Below are 25,332 nucleotides of genomic sequence, written 5' to 3' on the forward strand. Positions count from 1 at the left end.
CTCATGCTGTGCTTGGGCCCTTCTAGCAAAATACTGAATTCCACACCTGCCAGCTGCAGACAGACGCTTCAAACTCAGTTTTATTCATTCGTGGTGGATGATCTTTTTCTCAGCAGAAAAATCTGACAAAAAATGTTTTTCCCATTAAAGAATAACATCTTTAAATAGTTTAAATAATTACATTCGAGTAATTAAAAAAATGGAAATTGGAATGCAAACTAGTTTGATCATTCAAATTCTCTTGAACAGGTTGCCGAGAGAAGTTGGTGGATGCCTCATTCCTGGAACTGTTCAAGGCCAGGCTGGAGGGGGTTTGGAGCAACCTGGTCTAGTGGAAGGTGTACCTGCCTGTGGCAGAGGAGTGGAAGCAGATGATCTTTAAGGTCTCTTTCAAACCAAACCATTGATTCTATGATTTCATGAGGTACACATGCAATGCCTCTTACTTTACTCCTATTTAGAACAGATATACTATTCTAAAGATAGTAAATACATTCTATAGTAAATATACCTGAATTATAGCTACTTCTTGTAAAAGGGTGTTTCAATTAGTGTCAGGGTGTAAATTGGATCCATTTTTGTTTTGAAAGGTATGGGGATTGCTAGAAGGTAATACAAATGTGTTGCCCATGAGGAATGGGACTCCTCACTGAGCTCCTCTGAGTCACATGGAAGTTAGAAGCTTGAAATAGTTGTAAGGGGTGTGTGTGTGTGTGGGGGGGGTGTGTACGTGAACCAGAGCCACCCACCGTGATTGTAACAGATGAAGAAGGCAAGAACCTTTGCACCATTTGAGTGCCTTGGCTCTCCCATCAGCCTGGACCTCCCAGGCAAGTGGTGCACCCCTTGCTCAGGGATGCCAGAGAGGGCAGATTTTGCTGTTTCCTGAACTGCTGCTGCCCCATTGCAAGATTACCTCTACTGTCATCAGCAGAAGCATCACTACCTGCTGGGAACTTGAAAGTAATTTATAAAATAGATAGAATTCTAAACAAATCAAGTTGTCATTCTCATACTTAGAAACGTTTTTATTAAATATTTTACACTTCTGTATGAGACAAATAATATTGGTGGCTTTGTGCAACACAGTGGTATGTAAAATAAAAACAATTTAATGTGCAAGAGAAGACAGTATTAAGTTACCCCTCATATTAGCCACCCAACCAGAATGACTGCACATGGAAGAGTCACTTCTGGCATTTCAAGCACAGTGCTTCCCCAAGCATAGGGGATGAAAGCCAGTTTCAAACAATCTGGCTTCAAAAACAGAAGGAGGACAAATGATTTGGTCTGGTGACCCAATCACTTGCAAATGTCACCATTTGCTTCCAGGACATCAACTCTTTACAGTGCATTGCATTGCTAAGTAAATGTTTACCTGGAAACAACACAGTTACCCTTACATGAAAACTCCTGATTCTTAAAATTTTTTTTTTTACTTTCCTCACTGTCAAAGCTTCTTTCCACATTTTAAAAAGTGGCTTTATGATGAATACTTCAAGTTTCCATTAATGGAAGTCTCAGATGTAGCAATAAGGCCTGCACGGTCATTTTTTTTCTCACAGCAATTTCTGATGGCTTTGTAGATGGCAAAAGCAGGGATGGCCAAACTAGGCACTCCAGCAAGGACTACAATAACAGCATACACCCAAGGGGGATATTCAAGGTTCTTCATTTTGGGGAACTCCTCCTGAAAGAGCAAACAATGGAGTTGAGGAGAGTTGTGAGTAGCAAATACCTAGCACACATCCAATAATTCACATTCGATATTTCAATGTATCAAAAATGTAATTGGAACAGTAGCTGGCCACAATGGCACAACAATTTGCCAATTCCACAGCAGCTTTCAGGTCAAGGGTTTCCACTCTCAGCTGTTTTGAAATTATTTTTCCCTAAAATTCATGGAAACAAGATGGCACGAAGGAAGCAAGTTTGATGGCCAAACAGTCTCTGGGTGGGAAGGCTGAAATCAAAGGGTGAGGGAGAGCTGAAACATTATTAAGAAGGAAGTGAGGTTGTCAAGGAGGAGAGAAGAAAGCAGTCCCATTTCCCCATCTTCCTTTCTCTCTCTTTCTGTCTCTGCCCTAAGAAAATTAAAATTAAACTTTACAAATTAAGTGTGCTGCATGACTGTTTCTGCTTTGAAGATGGTGACTGGTATAAGGTCATAGAACAGAAAGCAGAGCTAGATAGGCAGAAAAGAGATGGGATGACAGAGAAAATTATGGGACCCACATTTTTTCTAATACTCCCTTCTCTGTACCACAGGCAGCTTTTTGTTTTGCAAGGGGAGGAAAAGAAAAGTAGGTAACTTTTTGCTGCAATCACAATTTAAATAAAACCAATACATTTGGAAGAGGAAATATGATATTAATATTGATATTAATATTAATATTAATTTCTTCTTTCAGTGATGAGTAACCAGCACTACTGCTGTTCTGTGATTTTAAATGCAAGGAGAAACAAGTGCAATATCAAAACAGCTTCAAAGATTTGGTCCTTTGTCAATGTGGAAAGGTTGAGACATTTCCACATCTCCTATAATTCCTACTGGGGAATTGGCATCTGTTTCAGACTTGCATGAAAACTGGACTAGTGTTTTGGTTTTGTCCACTATGGAAGAGCTATTTAGGTATCACTATATATCAGCTGCAGGCATTACAGCTGAATTTAGGACTTTTTTTTCCAAGTGTTGCTTTTTAATATTATTTTGTCACATAGTATGTTTCTATTAGAAAACTGTTTCAGGTAGGAGATGAATATATCTGACCATGAATTTTGCATTAAAGAATAATACATAAAATAATTATTAAAAACTATTTTGGTTTGTATACTTACATAGGTAGGGTCCCAAACGCTGTAAAACAGTTCTTTGCTGACATTCACCACAAGATAAAAGAAGAAAATAACTAACATAATGAGAGGACTAATTACTCTCCAGGTAACCTGCCAGAAAATATTGGGCTTGTGTCCAATCATGAACTCAATATCCTTGTTAAACCTAGAAACAAAAACAGGAAGTTCAGGACTGTAAAAAACTGTTGAGGATCAAAGAGTAACTGCTCATAAACAGAGAAGTCCAAACTACCCCTGGCTGTGCTTCCCAGGACTTTGCTAATGTCAGTGTGAAACTGGAATTGTCAACAACATCAGGAGTTAAATCTGAGCAGTACAATGTAAGGCACATATCATTACACGTCAGGAAAATTATTTTTGGAAATGTACTATCTTCTAGAAGTCTGTGAGGCATATGCAAAATAGTTTCAACAGGAAGGAGTCAATGCAGATGGACTTTCCCAAAAACATGCTGCTATATTGCTTCACAATTTCTTGGTAAGCATCTCAGTGCTGTATAAACTAAAAGGAATGATACTATATTAAAAAGAAACAAAAGCAAATCTCATTAATTTTACTGATTCTATTCTGTGCATAATATTAGCTTGAATTGGATTTCTACCAGTTTTCTCAGGTTGAGTGCTGAAACAATTTAACTTTAAACATTATTAAGAACACCTAAAAATGTATTATTTGGACTATTCATAGAATGTGCAGTGGACAATGGGGAAAAAATATTTCCGCAAGAAGAAACAATCCCTGCACTGAGAGTGATACCGTCTGCATCAGTCCTGCACCAATTTATGACTCCTCCCTATGGTGCAACATCTTGTGCACACATTTTTTAAAAAATAGTTAGTTTGGAAGCCTGGGCTTCTATTCTTAGTCCTCTTGTCTGGCTTTCCAGTGTATCTTGTGGGATAAGCCTGTGGGGACTATTCAGTTGGTCCTTCAGCTATGAATAACACACTGAATTCAGCGAAGTCTCAAATACTGCATAAATTTGTTTTATCTTTTCACCCCTAACTTCTTAGATCTAGGTGTCCTAAAATGACATGGAGCCCCACATCCTAACTTCAGAGCATGTCCAGGTGTAGTTCATGTGAGCCTCATGGATAACACACATGTTATCCTTCAGTCAAGAGATCTATCTTTTTACCAATTACCCTTTCTCAGAAAAAGGTCACAGAAACTCATTTGGAGTACTTTTGGGCAGTTCCAATAAGCTCTGTTCTCAAAGAGGGCTGCAGTGATGTGTACTGGCCAGGAACATTAAAGTTTGGTGTGAAACTCTGTTTTGAATGAACCCCCATCCCTATTTAGAGTCAGCCCACGTTTGTGTCCTGGGAAGAGTTTTAATTTTACTTTGTAAAGTGTTCTGAGATCTAAAAGGTAGGGGAAAGTGGTCAAAAGAGACTTTTCTGTACTTAACAAATCAAAATAAGCCTTCTTTCTCAAGGATACTCTGTTTAATTTACCTAGGCTGATTCATGCCTACTCAGGTAATATAAATCTAAGTATGGGAAGGTTGGCCACGGGCATTCACCCCACTGTCAGGAGCAGCAATGGGAGGATCTAGCACAGGTTCAAGTAAATCCTATGTGTGGTTGAATTCCCCGTGCTCTTTTTTGTATTTCTTACATATTAATTATAAACATAAAGATACTGAAATTTGATTTACTACATCTCTAGAAAGCTGAGAGGATAATTACTCACTGCTACAACTGATAAAATCCTGAATCTATCAGCTAAGAATGTATCTCAGTAGCCTTGTATTTGCATCCTCCTGTAAAACAGTATCTGCTTCCTGCCTGGAGATACCTGCGTTGGACAATATCATTTAGCATTCACTGTAAACACTCCTGGGATATACCTCTGTTTTAAACTTTCAGCTCAGTGCACTTGTATTTTGTTTCTTCTAACTAAATATTTAATATAATTATCCCGAAGAAGTGTTATTGTAAATATCACCATATTTAAAATGCAAGTGAGCTACAGCAGCTCTTGCAAATACCTACGTTCTGATGCCTACTTTAAAAATAAATTATTTGCACTCATATAATTACACTCTAGGACTCTTATTAATGCTTAATATTTTCTTGCAATATCTTGGCAATGTGTTTATTTTAGCTGGTTGTTAAAGAGCAGTATTTTATATTATATTATATTATAATGCACTAATGAAGTGGAAATTCTTAATAAATATTTTTTTCTTTTTGTTGAGAACTATTTAACAAACCTAAAACATATAAGCAAGCCGAAACTACAGTTGCTTAATCTCAGTGATTTCTGTAACAGAAATGCTATGCACAGAGATGCAGCATGATTGTAGCTATGCAACTAATTACTTTATGCACTGCTATCTAGTAATGTTTAAACTGTATTTCATACCTGTCTATTCCATAAATGTAGGCGACTGAAAACATCTCACAAAATGCAATTATCAGCAAGGGAATAGAGCCAGCATAACCATCAAACAGACTCAGCCAGTAATTACCCGAATTCAACACAAAAATAAAAGCTATCAAATAACACACCAAACAAACGACACCTGTGGGGAAAGAAAACAAAACAACAGGGCACTTAGGCAAAGGAAGAAAAAATATAATAACAATAATAATAATAATAATAATAATAATAATAATAATAAAGGTATTTTCCCAGTAACTACAAAGCGTAATAAGTAATTCTTGCAATCTAAAGGTCACCACTTTATTTTTTAATGGCACTCTGAGAAGGTCTGCTTCTATGCAGGCAGAATGGCAAAACTGTCCTAACATTGCACAGGTGGGAGATGCTACAAACAGAAGGGGAGAAAGCTCAGGAGACACAACAGGTCTTCTTCCTCCTACTTGGTGGGACAGTGTTGCTCTGAGAGAAAACCTGCCTGGATGAGGGACTTGGGTCCTCCAGCTTCCCAATGGAGGAGGATCGACAGTCATCACAAGCAAGCTGATGGGCAAGCCAAAGGTCTGCAGGCTCAAAAGGAACCTCTCAGGAGCTGCCCCACTGGAGGACATGAGAAAGCTTCAGTAGGTTGCCTGGGTGTCTTAGGACCATTCCAGATCAGAAAGTAGATGAGTGGTCAGTTGCTTTTTCAGCATAAAAGCTGTTCCCTGAGAAAGTCACTTGTCTCTAAAAGGGCACTTACCAGTAACAAGTTCCTTAGGGACTCTGGAGGGTATAAGCTTAAGATCTTGTAAAGGTACAAGCACACCTTCCATATTTCCAAACATAGACGACAAACCCAAGCAGAAGAGCATGATGAAGAAGAGAATGGACCACAAAGGTGAGACGGGCATTTTGGTGATAGCTTCAGTGAAGACAATGAAGGCTAGACCAGTTCCTTGAGCTCCCTGTGGAAGATTGAGGCTTGATAACATCATGCAGGACTTAAATTTGTATTGGTATTCACCACACTTGGTATATGTTACACATACCATAGTACTTACACTTTTTGTTTCCACAAAGACCTCCTAATGCAGGGATATATTTACTGCAATACAACACAAATTCTATTTCATATTCCCTTTCATGGAACTTCATGGGCACCTATTTTCATCTGTAACTCACAACCTTTTTAACCTCTCTCTGGGTGCCTCTTCCCCAGTCATCTTGCCCCACCACAGCTGCAACCAGCTAGTTCCAGAGAAAGACCTGCTGCTATTTTGCCAGCTACCTGAGGCCAGCCTAGAACACTGTGACAGACCTCCAATGCTTTTCAGGGGAATTAAATAGTTTATCTCTTCACAAGCAAAATGGGGCAAACAAAAGTAAGTTTTCAGTCCAAGAGCATTCCAAGCCAACTGCAATCCATCAGTGGAAATATAAGAAACCCCAACAACCTCAAAAGAAAAAAACATTTTGCAATTAAATAATTACTATGGATTCCTACCATATTTAAGGTATCAATGTGAGTTGGGTGTTAAAACTTACATCATTCAGGAAAGTTTCCAGATCACAGGTTTCAAACTTCAGGCTTGCAAAAGTTACCGGATCAGTCATGTTACACAGCTGCTGAATTTGTTCAAAGTTATCTTGGGTTACGTTACCTTCTGGCAAATCAAATGCATTCATCAGAGTAAGAATATTTCTGAAAAAGTGAAATGCAAGTAATTTGAAATTATTTATTTTTAAGCATCCTCAGGATTCATTTTCATCATCAAGCAAGTTACTAAGAGCACATTATCAAGGTCAGATTTTGAAATTCCAGTAGATGTGCATGTGCAAGCCTTTCTTTCTTCTTCCAAGGTAAGTCTGACACTGTCTGTCATGGTAAAGATGATCACTAACTGGGTGGGCACTCTAGGAAACTGTGTGGGAATTAGGTGTCTATCTTTACATTGCAGACTGGGCACCAGTTCCCAGACTGGGCAGTTTCTGGGAAGGTCTAAGTTGTCTGCAGTTATGAATCATGCACTTTTGCAATTGAATGTGCAGGAACTAGACTGGAACCCACATAGTCTGGCATTCCGGGTTAGAAAAGAGTCTGGTTGCCCTGGTAAAATGAGGTAACTCCAGTGAGACCTAAGCATTTAAGGTCTCCGGGAGGAAACCTAAATACAGAGCTGACATGGGCCCCAGGGAATATTTCATTCATGACATATGTCAGCATGGGGAATAATGTAAATTTTTATAATAATGTAAACATTTATGTAGGAGAACAGGTGGCTCAAACAATTACCACTTTCCATGGGATTTATTCCATGATTTGAATTTTTAAAGTAATTAATAGTTCTGATACCATGTGAGTCAAGCCCTGCAGTTATTCAGAGGTGATAAATCCATTATCATCAGGCTAACAGAGCTGCCTCAGCCAAACAAACACCTGCATATTCTGTGGGGCCTTTTCCTAATAACTTACCTGTCAAAACAGTCATCATATCTTTCTGTGGCTCTGAATCCAATGATGGAGTATATGACAGTTGCTGCATAGATGGAAGTGAAACCATTGATCACTGAGACAATCACAGCGTCTTTCTCACAGTTATTGCTGCAATTCAGAGAAAAAAAGCCCAATGGATTTCAAATACATTCCCAAAACAAATACTAAAACTGGCTACTAAACTAAGAAAAAAGTAGCCTACAGATGCATAGGTATATCAGTGTACCCTCTAAGAGCAGACAAGTACTGCTGTTAGAGACAGATTTGGTAAACTAAAACTTAGTGTCTTAAACAATTTAATAGCTATGGCTTTGGTTTGTTTTGGTGATTTTTTTCCCCTTCAAATAATCTTATTCATAAGGAATAACTGCCTGAGTTGTTTTCAAGTCTGAGTCACAGTAAGTAAAGTATGAGGGGCAAAAGAATATGTCTCTCTTTTCGAGCTTAGCATGCATGTGTGCAGACACACATTGCCAGGGGCTGTATCTACATTGCTAGTGTATTCTGCTGCAAGGTGAAGGATTTGGATTTAAATTCAGACAGCCAAAAAGGAAAAGTGAACTAAAGTTTTCACAGCAATTAGGTATGGTGAAATTGCAGTAGCCAAGAGCACTTGGAACAGTATTGTTTGACTGTTGAACAAAAGATGGTTCAAAATATCCTGAAGCTTTGGAAACACAATGGAACAACATGCTGATAAGGCTGGACAGAGAAACTGTTTGTAGACACTTCTCTGCTGCAGGCACTTCTTTCCAGTATGTCTGTGCTAACACAAAAAAATTGCAGAGCCAGAAACAGACTTTCATCTGAGGGACAAGATAAAACATCAACTTTAAGTTAGTTAATTGTTTTATGAGAAGACTGTAAAACTGTAGATATTTTATTACTTCTGCATGAGAGAGGACTATTGAAATTAACTTGATGTTGTCATATTTAATTTTCTGAACACCTTCAAGGAGAGAGGACAAGCCTGTCCAACCAAGACCTGTCACACTGTGTCCTTTACCCTTTTATAGCACTGCAAATAGGTTTTTACTCGGTGTAGGGCATTGAAAGAAAGTTCCTTGCTGTATCGTCATGTCATTTTTTGAATTGTAACACGAGATTCTCAATGACAGGCTTGATAAAAGCACTTCTTCCTTTAGAGAAAACAAGATGCTCGAGCTCCTTCTCATTATGAGTTAGTGAATTCTTCATGGCATTGAAACCTTATAGTATTTTCTGAGATTTTTATATTCCCAAACCATCCATGGGCAAAGTCACTGACACCTGGTCCAGGTGGTGCTGGACTGCAAGTGGCCCAACAACGCAGTGTAACACTGAAATTTGCACGTGTTGAGTTTTTTTTTTTCCTTACATTTCCTTGGGAGTTTAATGACTTTCTGCAGTTTGCTCCCTAAGTCATAAATGATTGAGCATTGAAGGAGGATGGCCATGTGCCACCGCCCTGTGTGTTGGAAAAGCAGGAGGACACTGTTCCTTTCCTTTGTGCCTTTTTGGAAAGATGAAGAACACTCTCAGTCCTGCTCCCCATGGCTGTGGGACATTGACTTGGACCTGAAGCAGGGCTTCACGCCTCGCACCTAGACTTGCAGGCACCAAAAATTCCAGATGATCTTTTCAAAAACATCTGAAATCAAGAGTGGTGGGAGGGAACTACTTCGGTAGCTGAAATTCTGGTGTGGTGTGATTGAATCCAAGCTAAATCTGAAACACAGATTTCTAAAAGCATGACCAAAACCATATGTCCAAAACATAATTCAGAGACATTTATCAATAATAATAGAGAATGCCACACAGCTTGCTTTTCAAGAGGACAGACAGTGATGAAGGAATGCCAGGCACCAAGAAGCATTGTTGGTTGCTCCAGTATTTTGTGAGGGAGAGTGTAGAATATAGCACTGCATCATACTTTGCAGGGTGGGTCAGTCCCTGGATGATGGGAGTTCACACTACGTGGCCTCATAGAATTTGAATTTCAAAACTAGATATATCTCCTCATGTCAAAACTAAGGATTTAAACTGTGGTCTCTGAAATGCTTTGAAATGTGGGTACTATCACCCTTCTCTGACAGCACTGAGACCGAGGTAATCACCATGCACTGAGCACTCCCACAGAGGAAACTCCTGCTCATCATCTGGTGCTGGGTAGTCAGTCCCCTTTTTTCTATCCTGCACCACTACACCTTTCTATAGCAAGTCAGCCAGCACTGGGACCTGAAATCTAGTCTCAGGAGAGTTAGGAGTAGTCAGAAGAGATACATCTTACACATCAGAGAGGGTGTTCTCCCAGTTCCAAGTAGCATAACAATAGGGCAAAAGTAGACATGTTTCATTTGAAAGAATGAAATATTCATATAAAATTTGGCTTTTGCCTAGCTACTTACTGAACAGAGTTGTAACTGGAGAATGAAATGAGGCCTCCAAAGGCCAGGGAGAAAGAATAAAACACCTGAGCACCCGCGTCCAGCCATGTCAGGGGGTTCGCCAGCTCAGTAACCTGAAACATCAGACATACAGCTTTAAGCGTATCCAACATGGCTGTTTAAACTGAGTATGAGAGATTCAAAACAATCATTAAAGCAAGAACATTAACCATGCAAAACTCACTGTTTTTGAAGAATTTCAACAGATAGGTCAATACTTTTGTCAAATTTATCTTTTTCTTCCAAAAGAAAAGCCTATCTGTAGTTTTTATACAAGTATTTTGGAAATTGATTAAAAAATTACTTTGCATAGCTGACAGGTGCCATGCCTTTCTTCAGAAAAGGTGTTTTATATTTAGCATTAATAATGATCATTCAGAGGTCTGCCCATGGAAAATGAAATCCCTTTTAATTTTGTTCAAAAACTCTTCAGTCTTTTGTCCATATAGCCATTAGATGGGTTCTACTCTCAAATACATGATTTATGCTTTCATTTTAGACTTGTTCTTAATTAGAATACAGGAAAAGAAACCAAGCTACATAATGGTAACCCAGTTTCTCTGTGATGATCCTTCAATTTTTTTATAACAGATTTTGATGGGGGATGGAGAGAGACAGAGAGAGAGAAAGAGAGAGAGAAAATGTCTGTGAATATGTACACTTGTTCCATCCAATGCAAAGGATTCACCTCCCAGAATCAAGATTTTTAAGATGTCTGAGGGATAGTTAGAGAGAACTAATTTTCAATTGGTTGTTAATTACAGAGAGAACTACACCATGTTTCACTAATGTGTGAACCATGCAGTGACTTACGTTAGGGGTGAAGAGATACACAATTCCATTGGTTGATCCTTTCAGTGTCAAGCCACGGATTAGGAAAATGGTAAGCACGACGTATGGAAGAGTGGAAGTTATATACACAGCCTGCACAAAAAGAATTTAAATTAAACACTTATATGAAACAGAACTCTTGAATAAAAATTGCATTGCAGGGAAGAGAAAGGGGAGTAAACAAGGTATGGTGATTAGATATTAGAGTAAGTTTCAAGTGAGTCACAATTAGCATACTACAGGAAGTGTTCAAGTGAAACAGTATGTATGGTATGTTTTGATAAAGAGAATTTTTTCAGCAATAATGGTCTATTTAAGACAAATTGTCTTTGTTGAAATTCAGCTCAGATAATTCAAAAACAGCATCAAAAATAATCTACGCCCTGAGACCAGGATGATGCAAGGATGCAAGGATGGACTCTGAGGGCTTTGCTAGGCAGCAGAACATTGGTCACTCTTTCAGGGAGATAATGTTTAAGAGTAACACAAACCCAAATAAATTTGTATATGTACATTTTGGAGAGAATGGCATAACAAAAAGAGAGTCCCTTGGTTCTGCACTAAAGATTGATACTAATGCTAAGGTGATAATACTTAAAGAATGTTTTACTAGGACCTGTAAGGACAAGGAAGACAAATTGCTCACATAAATCAAATCAATCAGATTTCATGTCATTCAGCTTCCTTCTTCAAAAAGCAGTCCCAATGATGACATACAAAGTTTTAGATATGCTTTTACTCAAGAAACAGTTTCTACAGTACTATTAGGTCTGTATAAATAAGGAATCACAACAGCATGATCAATATAAATCTCATTAAAAAAACCCAAAATAATTTACCTTTCCTGTTGTTTCAATGCCTCTGATTGTGCACACATACAGTACACACCATGCACATGTTAAACATAGCAAAAGCCACCACTGTATACTGCCAGAATCCTCAATGGAAGTGGAGATATTTAATGTTTCTCTGTACCAGAAGTAATCTACAGGAGAGCTCTTGGCACACTCTTCTACATAATCTGTAACAACAAAATGGTTGTCATGTCTTGTATTTACTTGGAGAAAAGGAAGCTAAACAATAAACACCAGTGATCTAAATTGTACCACCTAATGCCAACAAATTTGTTGTTGACAAATTTCAGATTTTTAGAGGCTAGTTTCATGGCAAAATGAGAGATTTAAAAAATAATTGTTTAATAGGGATTTTAATACAGCAGTTTTTCCTCTTCCACACCTCCTTCCCCTCCCATACCTCCTTCAGATCATCAGTATTTTGTCTTTGTGTTTTGTGGGACATCCTTTAAGGTCTTGTTAGCTCAAGTTGGATCCTCAGTTCCCTGCAATGTGCTGACCTGTGCAATATTCTGCCCTTGTCTCCCCTTAAATGAGGCTTTTCATACTTATTCTGGGAGGAGAGGAGCAAAGCATTCTCAACAGCTGTTCACTGGCCCACTGGAAAAACCTGCTTCATACAGTTTCATGCAGGGCTGACTATGGAAAATCAAGCAGTCTCCATGGAGCATATTGAGAGGTACAGGTGTTTCATATGGATTATGCAATTCTTTTTTTTTCTTTTTTTCCTTTTCAGTATGCTAACAGAGGGCTTTTGGTGAAGAGATGAATGAAACACATTGCCTAAATCTGGAAAATCTGAATGTTTGACTTCCACTCTGTGAATATTCTGTGTACAAATACATCTGTCACAATCAACCATGTAGTTTCATATAAAAAGTCAAAGTTTGCCTGAAAGATTAAGAGTTGATCTCATTTTATGTAATGTGAATTTTTACAAAACACCAGTATCAAAATAGCACAGTGTGCCTGACAGGACTGCCATGCCATACTGCTATTTTACAGAAAGAGGCTAAATTAGGGTAATTGTTAGAGACAGAAGTATGTGCTGTGCAACAAAATGCAATATTTCATAAAATATACCTGTTCTGTTTTCATTGAGAGGACAGTTGTTCCAAGGTAGGGGCTCTTGGAAGGAGTTGAAGAAATACCACATCACATAGGCAATAATAGCATTATAATATAAACCCACCAGGAAGGATACAAACATTGATGCTATGCCTGAAAAAAATAAAATCAGAACACAATGTAAATTTCAACAGTCCCGTCTTCAACACATATCAAAGTATACTGTATAAGCCTCAACATTTCCCTCCTGACCCTAATTCTGTGGTTTATAGCCTTTCCCCTCACCTCTCTTTGTTCTGGATGTAGGTTTAATCACTGTGAATTTGTTACCTGAAGTTTGGACAGGTGAGTCCTGTGCAGATGCACAACCTAAAGCTGCTCTGAGACTGAAGCTGACTCCGGCTTAGGAGCCAGCACTGTGACCAGGCTAACTCTCTACAGACACCACACAGTCCTGTTCACAGTCCTGCCAGCTGATATTGAAGGAGTTTGGAAAGATCAGCTGACTTGGGATTTTGCCTAAATGAGACCCATATAGTCTTCTTCCTCAATGTCACTGCAGAGTTCAGGAGAGGGGGTATTGTGTAGGATGGACGGCTGCCAGGAGGAACAGTCTGTGACAAGGTACAGGTATCTCTCCCTCTCCACTTCCTCCCAAGTAATCAACTTCTAGTGTCTTTCCTGGCAGACAGTAAATGCTAATTATTATCTCCTGAGAACTCCTAGGTTCTAAATAAACTTGAAAAATTCCAGATGCAATGAATAATTTTCTTTTGTAACTGATTTACAAATGCACTGGGTGACGAAGCAAGTCCTCACTGGCTGTGTTTCTTCCCTTCCAAGTGTGTGCCTAAGGTTGGAAGGGATCTCTGGAGCTCATGTGGTCCAATCCTCCACTGAAGCAGGGCCACATAGAGCTGATTGCCCAGGACCATGTCCAGGCAGACTTCTAATATCTCCGAGGCTGAAGACTCCACAACATCCCTGGGCAACCTGTGCCAGAGTTTTAGCATTCTCACAGTATTTCCTGATGGCACCTTCTGTGTTTTTTGTGTAATGAGGTATTTGTAGAGTTTCTTATGTTGTGTGCATAGTGCTGCTTCTACTACAGTACCATACTCAGAAGTCTGGTACAGATGTGAAGAAGTGTATTTTCTGCAAAATACTTCTTCTGTGGCTTCTGGTACTTTTCAGATGCAAGAAAGTAACATTAGATGGAGCTGAGGTCTACCAGATAAAGATTCAACCATTATTTATCCACAGAACAGTTACAGAATAATTTTTGGCACACTTAAAGATTCATCCTAATGGCAAACCCAGCCAATATCAATAACACAGAAAATATCTCTGAGGCCTGAAATTAGTCTGAAATTAAGAGATATTTTAACTGGGCCCGTGGTACTTAGGAATGTGAACACAAAATTGTCATAGTGCTTTATCATTAGTCTGATCTATCAATGAAGAGTTAGCAAGAAGGGAAAAGTTATAGATCTTGGGATCTCTCATGGCATGCCAGAATAAAATCTTGAAGATTTGCTCACTAGATTATAATTTCAGAGATTTATGCTTTCTCAGGTGGCTTTTTGTATCATCATCAGACTTACCAACTCCTTTCAGGGTAGGGTGGATAGAGCTCCATACACCCACACTGCCTTTCCTCAGCCTTTGACCAATGGCAAACTCAAGATGAAGCAAGGGGATACCCTCCAGGACTAGCAAAATCAGGAAAGGGATCATGAAGGCTCCTGTAATGGATAAGAAAAATAATGACTCTGATCAGTGAAGTGCTACAACAAAACACAAACATCAGATTTCTGAGATGTTGACACAATAAGTGAGTTGTAAGAATCATTGTGGAAACCCTTCTCTGTTTTCTGAACAATGCTTCTGCCTGATTGCCCAAGCAGGGGAATTCATTACATATGCAGTTTCAGGTAGGAAGTTTTATTCTTCCCAAAGCACAAACATAAACAGAAATTATATAGTCTCAAAATTAAACTTTGAAAAAGCCACCTTTGTATTGCAAGTGGAGGAAAGGTAGTTCTTTTCTAGAATGACTTCCTTTTTTTGTTGTTGTTTTTTTTGGCAAAAGATGATGTGTTTATAGTTGTGAATCATGCAAAGTATATAAAATAGTTGAATGAACTAAGCAATGTGTCTTGAAATATTATGCCAGAGCCCAGGGCTGTTTGCATAAAACAATAATAAATTCTTGGCATCTGTGTGCAATAGCCTTTATGTTTGATTAGAAGGAACCTAAGTACAGAGTTCAGATATTATTGATTATGAGAAAGTTGGTCAGTATAGGACAAGTATTCTAAACTAATTTTTTCCTGAGTAAGGTGTACCTTGGATACAGAGATAACACAGAACACCATACTGGACTACCAAAGTGCAGGGTCAAATGTTTGAATATAGCTATTAATAGAATTATGTACTGTATATGTATCATAAATAGCTAATAATAGAATTATGGTTACCTGTCATTGCAAAATGTCTTTAACTTCCCAATATAAATAGGAGTAAGAAATCTGAATGCATTAAAAAAATGCAGACCAGTGTGTGAATGGTTCAGGTCTGGGAATTTGCTGACTTCTTCCTCATGTATGCAATGAAAATCAGATAGCAATATACAGAGGAAATGTGAAGTAAGAAAACCATGCCAGAAGCTGAAATTTACTTCCTGATGATTCCAAGGTAGCAAGAAAGCTGGGAGCACACAGCACACCTTTTTAATTTTTTTCCTTTCCTATTTTTATGTCTGCGCAAGGACCGTCATGGAGTCCCTTCATCTGACTGCTCTGTCATAGGTATGTTATGCTTGAAGACTTCTCCCATAAAGGTACCTCTGTAAGTATCTTGAGGCCTCAGGAAATGCCCTGAGGCTGACAGAGCACTCTTGGCATGTCCACCGCAGAAGGTGGTTCAATTCTGAGAGCCTTGCAGCGAATTTTACCCACGGTGCTGTTGACAGGGAGAGTTACGATGCAGGGACTGTGCTGTTGCTGAACCTTGCTGTCTTGGAGAATAAGCCATGATGTCTACCCAGACTGCTAGAACTGTGTGAGTGGAGGTGTATTTTGCATTTGAGGTTTGCGAGAAAGTCTTGAGCATGGAAAAAAATGAAGACCAAATCAGAATATCAATCCTCCTGCTATCTACTGAAAGCAAAAAGTTCAGACTACCTTTGAATGCTTTCTAATACTGCATTGGAAATGGCCTGATTTTCCTCTCCTTCTGCTAACAGACAGCAGCTATCAAAACATATTTTCTTTGAAAGGTATGATAAGAAACAAGTGGTTATAGCTTGAATGATTGCAAAGGCTGTGTATTTCCTTATTCAACATGATCTTTAACCAGGGAGATAATTTCTAATCAAGTCCTTAAGTGATCTTACTGTGACCTGATTAAAAAAAAAAAAGTGACGTATCTCCACAAGGATCATCTTAGCAGAACTAACTGAAAATCCACTCTTAAGTTTCAAGAGATTATCTGAAATTACTGCAAGTTGAGTTTCAAAGGGTGATAAGGACTTATCCTCAGTGAAAATGAGGAGTTTTGGATAAGGTAGCTGTACAGATCCATCTTCTGGACTTAACTATTACTATTGCCAAAGAAGGGCTTTACCAGAGAGAAAGTGAAATTGTGGTATGGCAGAGACCTATATGGTATCCAAAAGGGGAGGTAAAAGAAAAAGATCCAGATGAAGTAGTCATACAAACTCTTTAGGGTCAGGTTTCAGACTCTTATGAGGTGTCTTGGGCTTGAAAGAGAAAGGATGCTCTGGAACCTAAAAATACTGGTAATAAACACAATGATCACGTCCTTCTCTCATCTTACCCTCAGGAGAGCTCCTGGTCAGAGTGTGACAGGAAGGAAACTGTGTGGCAGCCTGACATGGGGTTGGAGCACATGATGTATTTATGGATGCTTGCAGTTCCTCACATTGACAATTAACTTTGTCTTTGGAAAAGGCCTGACACCCTGTGTGTGGAGGTTATCTTATCGACCCTCCCATGTAGGAAGGAAACCATCAGGATTTAAGGGGATGAAACACAACAGTGAGGGGGCACTCACTGCATACCCTTAAAAAATCCTGATTTCTATGAAAGCAAGAATAAAACAGTTAGGAGAAGTATTATTCACAGAAAGAGGGTACAACATTAGTAGATAACAAACTATTTGAAGACAAATCTTCATGCACTGCTTATCTAACCAGATAAAGAGGGGCCCTTAGGTGCAGACCACGTTCCAACACAGTTAAGCAAGTCCATAGAGACAAAATGGGACAAACCTTTAGAAACTGAAAGGACAGAGAGAGTCAGTTCCTTGCAGTGACTGAGTCTGACACAGTTTCAATGAGTCCCAGAACCTCTGCCAACACTGGGTAAGACCTTTGCATTGTCAACAATGATGCCAGGGCACAGGCAGGTAAGAGGCACCATTTCTGGCGTGGCTGCCTTTCAAAGCCACCAGTCAACAAAGCAAGAAGAGAGGGCTGCCCTGTTACATCTGACATTAGGAGCTCCTGATGTCTATAACTTTGTAGAAGTCCTTGGAGTGGTGGGAAGAGAGAAGGAAGAACCTTTTTTTAGAAGTGATCTTAGTCCCTCAAAAACTGGAATATGCCCTATATATTTCACAGGTTTGTGACACGAAAATACATAGTCAAAAACACACAAGTCAGAAACGGATTGCTTTAGCACTGAAACCATTTGTAACAATATCTGAGCTAAGACCACTGTGATAAATTTGAATTTGAAACTAGAGGAGTTCAGTTTCCTCAAAACTAGGATGGATCACTATAATTCATTCTTTCTGGTGTTACAAAACAGCCACTTTTCTCCAAGGTGAGATAGTACAAGCCTGAGGCTCCTAGATTTATCATGTAGTTGCTCCACACTAATGCAAGGCTTTTGTTCTTGCAAGAGGTATGAAAAGGGAATGTAGCTGAGATGTGAAAAGTGGGCAAGAAAACAAATGGAGTACTGTTCTCCTTGGAGGTGAGGTCTACATAATCCTTTTCCAGAAGTGACAGACTGACACAGAAGAAAGAGAGGAATAGTCAGCAAAGTTTAGCAAACATCTCTTCAAATAACAATTCATAATGAGTTACTCAGTCTGACTAACATTAAAATGTCAATGAAAGACAAGTAAGTAACTATCATTACATGAATTCCATAGGAGTAGAAAGCAAAAAGTGCAGTTGGCTGATTTCATTATAACAGTGGTCACTTGATACCACATTATTGCTTTTAGTAGACTTTATTGAAGTACACCAAAAATTTAGACTTTGCAATAATGGTAGTTTCAAAAAGTCCGGTGTAGACAACATCAAAGAGATACCCCATGCAGTAAGTGGGTCTTTGTCCACCCCTTTTGTTATCACAGACATGAAGTACATGGTGCGTGTATAGACCTGCAGTGCAGAAACTATATCCACACACAAACAGATACAACAAAAGCATATCTGGCTTTAACCATGTATATTATGGTAGCTCTGACAAGGTAAAAATCCATAGTGCTCCATGTCAGAACTGGATGAATTATTAAAACTACTGGTATTTAGCTGTAGGAATGTTGTTATATTTTCAAGAGAAATAAAATTACAGTTCTCAATCATATTTGACATTTTTTCCCTTTCTTGGCTTCTTCTCTTTCTAGGGTTCAATTCTAACAGCCAGCTCAGAAATCCATCTCTGCTGTATTTTCCCTTTCTCTCAATTTCTCCCCAGTCTTTCCAAAAAAAGCTGTAATGGAAAAATAATAATAACAATTTGACTCTGCAAAGCTGCTATATAGAATCATAGAATCACTAAGGTTGGAAAAGACTTCTAAGATCATTGAATCTGACATTAACCACAGTGTTCACCACTAAACCATGTCCCCAGGTGCCACATCCACACAACTTTAGAACACTTCCAAGTTCATATGGGAAATAAAAAATAAACCCATACTTTTTAAGCTGTCACAGTGTTATGAACCTAACAAATAAACCAATTATCTGAAAATAGATACTGTATAGATGTATATAAATTATGATTAATATTTCAGTCTAAAAACCTTACAGTTGAGATATTAGGTTCTCATCCTGTTTCAGTACTGTATTTCAGAACACATAATATTTGGTTTGAACATCTGTATAGCTATTACTCTCTCTTTAATATAAGAGCTTCTAATGTGAAATTGAAAAACGTGTTAGTGCTTGCAGACAATTCCTCATGAAGGAAGTCTTCAGACAGAGATGTTTTATTATATTAACATTTTCTTAGACCTCAACTGCAGTGAGGGTACCAGTGAGGGACTGCTAATGTCATGACTGTCACTTCATTCAGTGTGGCACACACAGAGATAAGAAAGTTCTCCGTCATGCAGAAGCAAGGTTTCCATATGCAAGCTGTGGACTTAGAGACATTTATTTTTTTTTAATCAATGATTTAAACATTAAATATGCATTCTCTTTTTTATTATGGTCATAAGGGATGAAAAAAACTGCTCATCAGCTGATTAAATGACATGTTGCTCAATAAAGATTAAACAAAAGCTATGTGCGATGTCAGAGACAGCCCTTAAATGAAAGGAAATTTCAATCGCATTAAGCTGGTAAAAGCACTGAGACAAACACCATACATTTTAAACTGTGTGCATATCGAACTCTAGTTTGCCTTAGGTAATGATGTATTTGACAACTTTCAAGCCATTAAAGGATAAATGTGCTTTGCTTCTACTAAATTTCACTGGGGAAAATATTCCATTTAGAAAAATACAAACTCAAAATCTATGACAACAAAAGCAAGTAAATTATGTAAACACAGTTTCTTTTTGTATATTTGGGTATCACAGTGTTAAAACCCTACCACAGTATTGTGTTTGGGAAGAGGCAGCTCTTAAATAATTCCAGATTTAAGTTCCAACATCTGAAAATAAGAGTTACTTATAAACTCAGTGCTCCTAACTACCTTCACTACAGACAATTTTTAGAGAAAAAAATCCAACTTCTTTGAAGCCCAAATACCACAAGGGTAAATTTTATACTTCACTGTGATCGAATTATGTTTCATAAGGTATATAAAACGTGCAAACAACTGGTTCACAAAGTGGACATCCAACCCCATTTGGGAGTGTCCTTGGCTGAAATACTATCTACATCATTGCTATCAGACCTCACCCCTGCTGAAGTTAAGATAGCAAAGCAAATCCTTAGAAATTAGAAACAATTTTCAGAAGATAGTCTTGCAACCTTGATTCAGCATGTGCCTAATATCTGATCATGTGATCACATAGGATTTATCATCCTCTGCAGATATTTACTGCATGGGAAACAGCTTTTTTTTTTTTTTTAATCTTTAATCTCTTGAGTTACATCCATAATCCATGATCATGCCAGCAGCATAATTCTCATTTCCAGTGAGAGAGCAGCAGCAGCGATTCCTGCTGCTCTGCATTCAGGATTTAGTAAAGACATATCTTGAAGACACAAAGTGTGAAGTCATACACCATCCAGAGTAAAGGTATGGGACCTGCTGGGGGAAAATGAAGCTTCCACATTGAACTCAGGAGTGTGGTGTATGCTTTCTAATGGATAACTTGGAAGAAGGTGCATAACATTGCAGTTTCCCCTACTCTGTTATAGAGGCACATCTGTGCCCCTGAGTGGGTCCCACAAACAAAGGTGAGTGACTTGACCACCATCTTGAGGGGCAAAGCCTAAGGCAAAACTTGTATAAAATGTTTAGGAAATATGCGTTTCCAACTGGAGTTAGGTGAAGCCAGATAGAGGGAGCACAGCAGAGGTAGGATGTCATTCATAATGACTTCCACAAGCATCCCATTCTGGAGTGGTTTTATGGTGTCACATATTCAAATTCAAAGCCATCCATCCAAAGATCAGCAAGAGTCTTTTTAATTTTTTTTCTGATCGAAGGGAGAAGCTTGAGAACAGACACTCTAATGAGAGGATGACAGTGGTGGCAGGAGTTGGATTTAGACCTACCAGAAGAGTCTGAGGTGCACTGTACAGCAGAGAAGCAGAAGGGATTGCACAACAGCTCTCCAGCCTCATGTATGATGAAATTAAGGAGTCCTTTGTAAGAAATCACAGGAAGTCATTCCTGATAACTCTTTTGTATTGATATGAGTCACATCATTTGGCACCATGCAGAAGAATTGATAAATAAGGTAGCAATTTGGGCTAGAAGGACACACATCTGTATATTAGCTCTAAGTGCAGACCTAGCTACATAATTTCTTTGTCATTGCTCCCTTTCAACTTCTGCCTAAAATTTGAGTGAGAGAGTCCCAGGGAAACAAAAAAAACAGGGATAACCATTTGTTCCTGAGAAAGGACAAGGAACAGGATGATGAGAGAGAAAAATATTTGTCGTCAAAAGGACAAATTAAAACAGACACCACACAAGCAATTAATAAATTTTCACTGACATCAGTCAGAAACCCACGGTCCATACCAAGTTCTTTGCATTCATTAGATGTTTGCTTTTTAGCTGCATTTCACATGAATAAACCACAAAGGAAAGAAATTCCAAAAAGCAGCAAAGTGCCTATAAGTCTACTCTGGAAAACAGAACATCTCCGCTTTCTGAGACTAAGTAGAAGAACCTGAAAAGCCAGTGAGCACCTTAAGTTTTGGAGATATACATCCACTTTTTTAAAACTAAAATTTTCAAATATGGAAAAGAGTTTCTGATTTGTATGTGAATGTGTCTTGTAAATTTTTTATTACAAGAGCTGGCTCTGATGCAAATGACCTTCAGTTTACACTGCAAACTCTATACATCAGTCCATGTTAGAAAAATCTTAATATCAAAAGTATCTCTTCTTGCAATGGAGTCACATATTGTTACATGTTCCTGAGTTCATATGAGCAACTCTCCACAGAACTCTCATTTGTCCCTACTCTAACTAGGAAGAGCAATTTTTAAACATCTCACCTTGGACATTTAATAAAAATTACTTTGAAATACTATTCCTTAAGCCATTTTTTTTCTTTCAAGATCAAACATTACAAGGGAACAAAAGCGCTTTTTTTCACACATCCCAGACTGAAATGCAGACAACTAGATAGCAGACAGAAAAGACTGTAGGAAAATGAGACATTTATGTTGTCATATAATATTTAAGCAATGGTTCAGCTCAAAATCATCTTTTAAAACAAACATAAAAACAGTGAATCAAAACTTTTAGTATGGTCATTCAGACCTAACCTGAGCCCTAAGGAGTCCCAGTAAATAACATATATTTGGATTTTAAATGGCTTAATAACAGCAACTTCTAAAAACATATTCTTAATCTTAACTACTTTCATGCTTTTACTCCTAGCACAAATTACACCCACACTGACCCTACAGGTGATACACAGATCAGTCCAAACCCAATGAAAACCCTATCAGTGAAAAGATGAGTGGGGATCATGATCAGAATCATAGTGCCAAATAGTTAATTATTATTTTAAAATACACACTGTATATATATGTACGTAAAGTAACATTGGTTTTAGACTGAGAAAATATCCTATGTACATGACAGTACAAGAGTGATTTGTTCAGTCCTGTGTCCTGAAGTAAAAAGCAGACCCTTCCTTTTCTTCCATCACTAACATGATTTCTGTGGGTGTTTGTTACCTGTGAAATGACCTTCTCCGCTGTACAGTCTTCTAGAGAGAACATCACTGTTCTTACAGGGACTGACCAGTTCAAAACATATTCCATTATTTGTTTCCCAAAAGAGAGATTAAACCTGGTTTATACCCAAAGTTAGTTAAGATATATTAAAGACGTACCTCCTCCGTGGCTCTGACAGAGATACGGGAACCTCCACACATTTCCTAAGCCCACACAAAACCCTACGCACGTCAGCATATACTGAGCCTTGTTATCCCATTTTGGTCTGGAGTCTGCCTCTTCTTTCTCAAGGACCTCAAGTTCAGCATGAGAAGGTATCCTGTCCTCCAGGCCAGGATTGGGCAACTTTAGCTTTACCATATTTTAAATTTCCTGACAGAAAACACTGCCACAGTGAGGAACAACGAAAGAGGCAGCTAGTCAGAAACCTGCTCAAAAAGAGACCATCTATTTGCTGTCTTCAGCTATATATAGTGAACCTTTGGCACTAGACTTGTAAGTGCATGCTTGTGGTAAAAAGAAGCGTCAGCAAATCATTCGATTGACCAAGTCAGCTCTGACACTTATTAATGCTTTATCTGTCAAGGTTTTATGGAACAGTCCGTTCATCTAGCAGAAGACATGGATTTCAGCTAATGTAATTCAGGAGATAATTTGGCTATAAACTGTAATCTCCTATGAGGATACATAACACCCCTTGCCACTCCCCTGCCTAAACTCACTTAAATACATATATAGCCCTAGTAAATATGAAGTAATAAGATTCCACTGGTCTAAGACCAAATATAGAAACATTATATCATTTTTTATCAGGAAGATAAACATCTTGTGACTCACCATCACATTCAATTTCTCATAGCGTTCACTTACAAAACTGTATGTTTCGTGTTCCTTTGCAACAGACCTGAATGTTCTGACCAAAAGGATGGGAAATGAAAGGGATTATAAAATCTGACCTTTAAAGTCATAAGCATAATTTGCTTACACTAACGCCTTTAACTGTTACAGAACAAGGTCTGAAGAACAGAGAGTCTTTTTTATAAATGGTCTTGAAATCAAAGGTCCCTTCACCTTTTAAATGACCCTAGATACACTGGTCCAAAATAAAAAAGAGGTACTGGTTAACAAATACCACAGATACTAGTCACATACTCATTATTTCAGCACAATTATAAAAAAAACTTCCATTTGTACCTCAGTGTTATCAAAAGATAAGTACTTGCCACTGAAAACTATATAAAATCTAACACTACATTTATCATAAGAATTTTTTTCAGCTAAGCCCTATAGGCTCATTGCATACAATTATACAAGATCATCAAAATAAAGAACTAGAAAAGATCTTGTAATTCCAGCCCATGGCAAAGGAGGTGAACACATCGCAGCATCCCTTTACAATCTTATCGTCTCGATTCTAAGTTGATTCTAAAGGCTGTTCATTATCTTTTGAGTAGAAAAGTTACAAAAAAAGTCTTCATCCTTCATGTGGATGACTGTATACAGTAGCCCAGATGAATTTTCCCTGCAATAAGTATTAATATTTGCCTAATTTGACCTGAAATATCTCTCGGTTTGCCTAGTGATAGTACTTGCCTTTTTCATGACCCTGTCAGGTCTGTGGATGAGCTGTTTCCTGATTAACCACTGGATCATCAACTTTCTTCTCCTTTGGCAATTTCAACTACAGATTTCCTATCTTGCAGCAGAACAACTTCATCTAAGCTGCCAAATGCATATGTTCAGTTTCACTCACTTTCTGCTACTCCAGTGCATTGAGCTGCTCAGATCTTCCTGAATTGATACTTTTTCAGCATTCACAATATTTCTGAGATTGTGTCATGAGTATTTCATTAACATGCTACTACTTTTTGTCCTTAGTCATTAGTGGAAGAATGACAAAACACTGCTCCTAAACTGATCTTTAAGGAACTGCCATAGTAACCTCCCCTTAGACCACCATTTCTGCTTTCAGCTGAGCTTACCATCATAATTAGATCTTTACCAAGTTCTTTGTTCATAGAGTCATCATAGAATCATAGAATGGTTTGGGAGGGACATCAAAGGTCATCTAGTTCCCACCCCCCAGCCATAGGCAGGGACATCTTCCACTAGACCAAGTTGCTCAAAGCCTCATCCAACCTGTGGATAGGGCATCCGCAACTTCTCTGAGAAACTTGTTCCAGTGACTTACCGAGTTCATAGTGAAGAATTTCTTCCTAATATCTAATCTAAACCTATTCCTTTCATTTTGAAGCCATTACCCCTTGTCCTAACACTGCACGCCCTGTCAAACGTACCTCTCTCGCTTCCTTGTGGCTCCCTTTAGGTACCTGAAGGTGGTCTAGGGTCTCCTGGGAGCCTTCTTCATATGAGAGGTGTGATCATCTTTGTGGACTCCTCTGGATCAGTTCCAACAATCTTTCTTGTGCAGAGGGTCCCAGAGTTGGATGCATAACTCTGGGTGGTGTCTCACATGGGCAGAGTAGAGGGGAGAATCACCTCCCTTGACCTGCTAGTCACACTTTTTTGGATAAGTCTTCTGGGCTGCAAGCACACCGTTGGCTCATGTCCAGCTTTATGGCCATCAACATCCGGAATTCCTTCTCCCCTGGACTACTCTCAGTCCATTCTCCACCCAGCCTGTATTTGCACTTGGGATTGCCCTGACCCAGGTGGAGCAGCTTGCTTGGGCTGGTTGAACCCCATTATGTTCTCATGTGCCCACTTCTCAAGCTTGTCCAGGTCCTCCTCAAACCTTCCTTCTGTTGTATCAACTGCACCACTTTGTTCATGCT

General features: G+C 38.6%; 1 protein-coding gene across 1 annotated transcript; it reads right to left on the reverse strand.

Annotated features, from left to right (window-relative positions):
- Positions 1–1,463: 1,463 nt before the first annotated feature.
- LOC126645697 (sodium-dependent neutral amino acid transporter B(0)AT1-like) lies at positions 1,464–24,866 on the reverse strand. Its single transcript, XM_050326412.1, has 12 exons — positions 24,835–24,866; positions 14,504–14,644; positions 12,915–13,052; positions 11,817–11,998; positions 10,960–11,070; positions 10,108–10,220; positions 7,700–7,828; positions 6,772–6,928; positions 5,987–6,191; positions 5,227–5,386; positions 2,839–3,001; positions 1,464–1,690 (listed from the first exon to the last, which is right to left on the reverse strand). Exons 2-12 carry the CDS (start codon positions 14,634–14,636, stop codon positions 1,484–1,486), a joined length of 1,698 nt encoding a protein of 565 aa, XP_050182369.1. The 5' UTR covers positions 14,637–14,644; positions 24,835–24,866; the 3' UTR covers positions 1,464–1,483.
- Between the last annotated feature and the right edge of the window lie 466 nt (positions 24,867–25,332).

This window comes from Myiozetetes cayanensis, unplaced genomic scaffold (genome assembly GCF_022539395.1).
Source record: "Myiozetetes cayanensis isolate MyiCay16 unplaced genomic scaffold, myiCay2020 scf1, whole genome shotgun sequence".
NCBI lineage: Eukaryota > Metazoa > Chordata > Aves > Passeriformes > Tyrannidae > Myiozetetes > Myiozetetes cayanensis.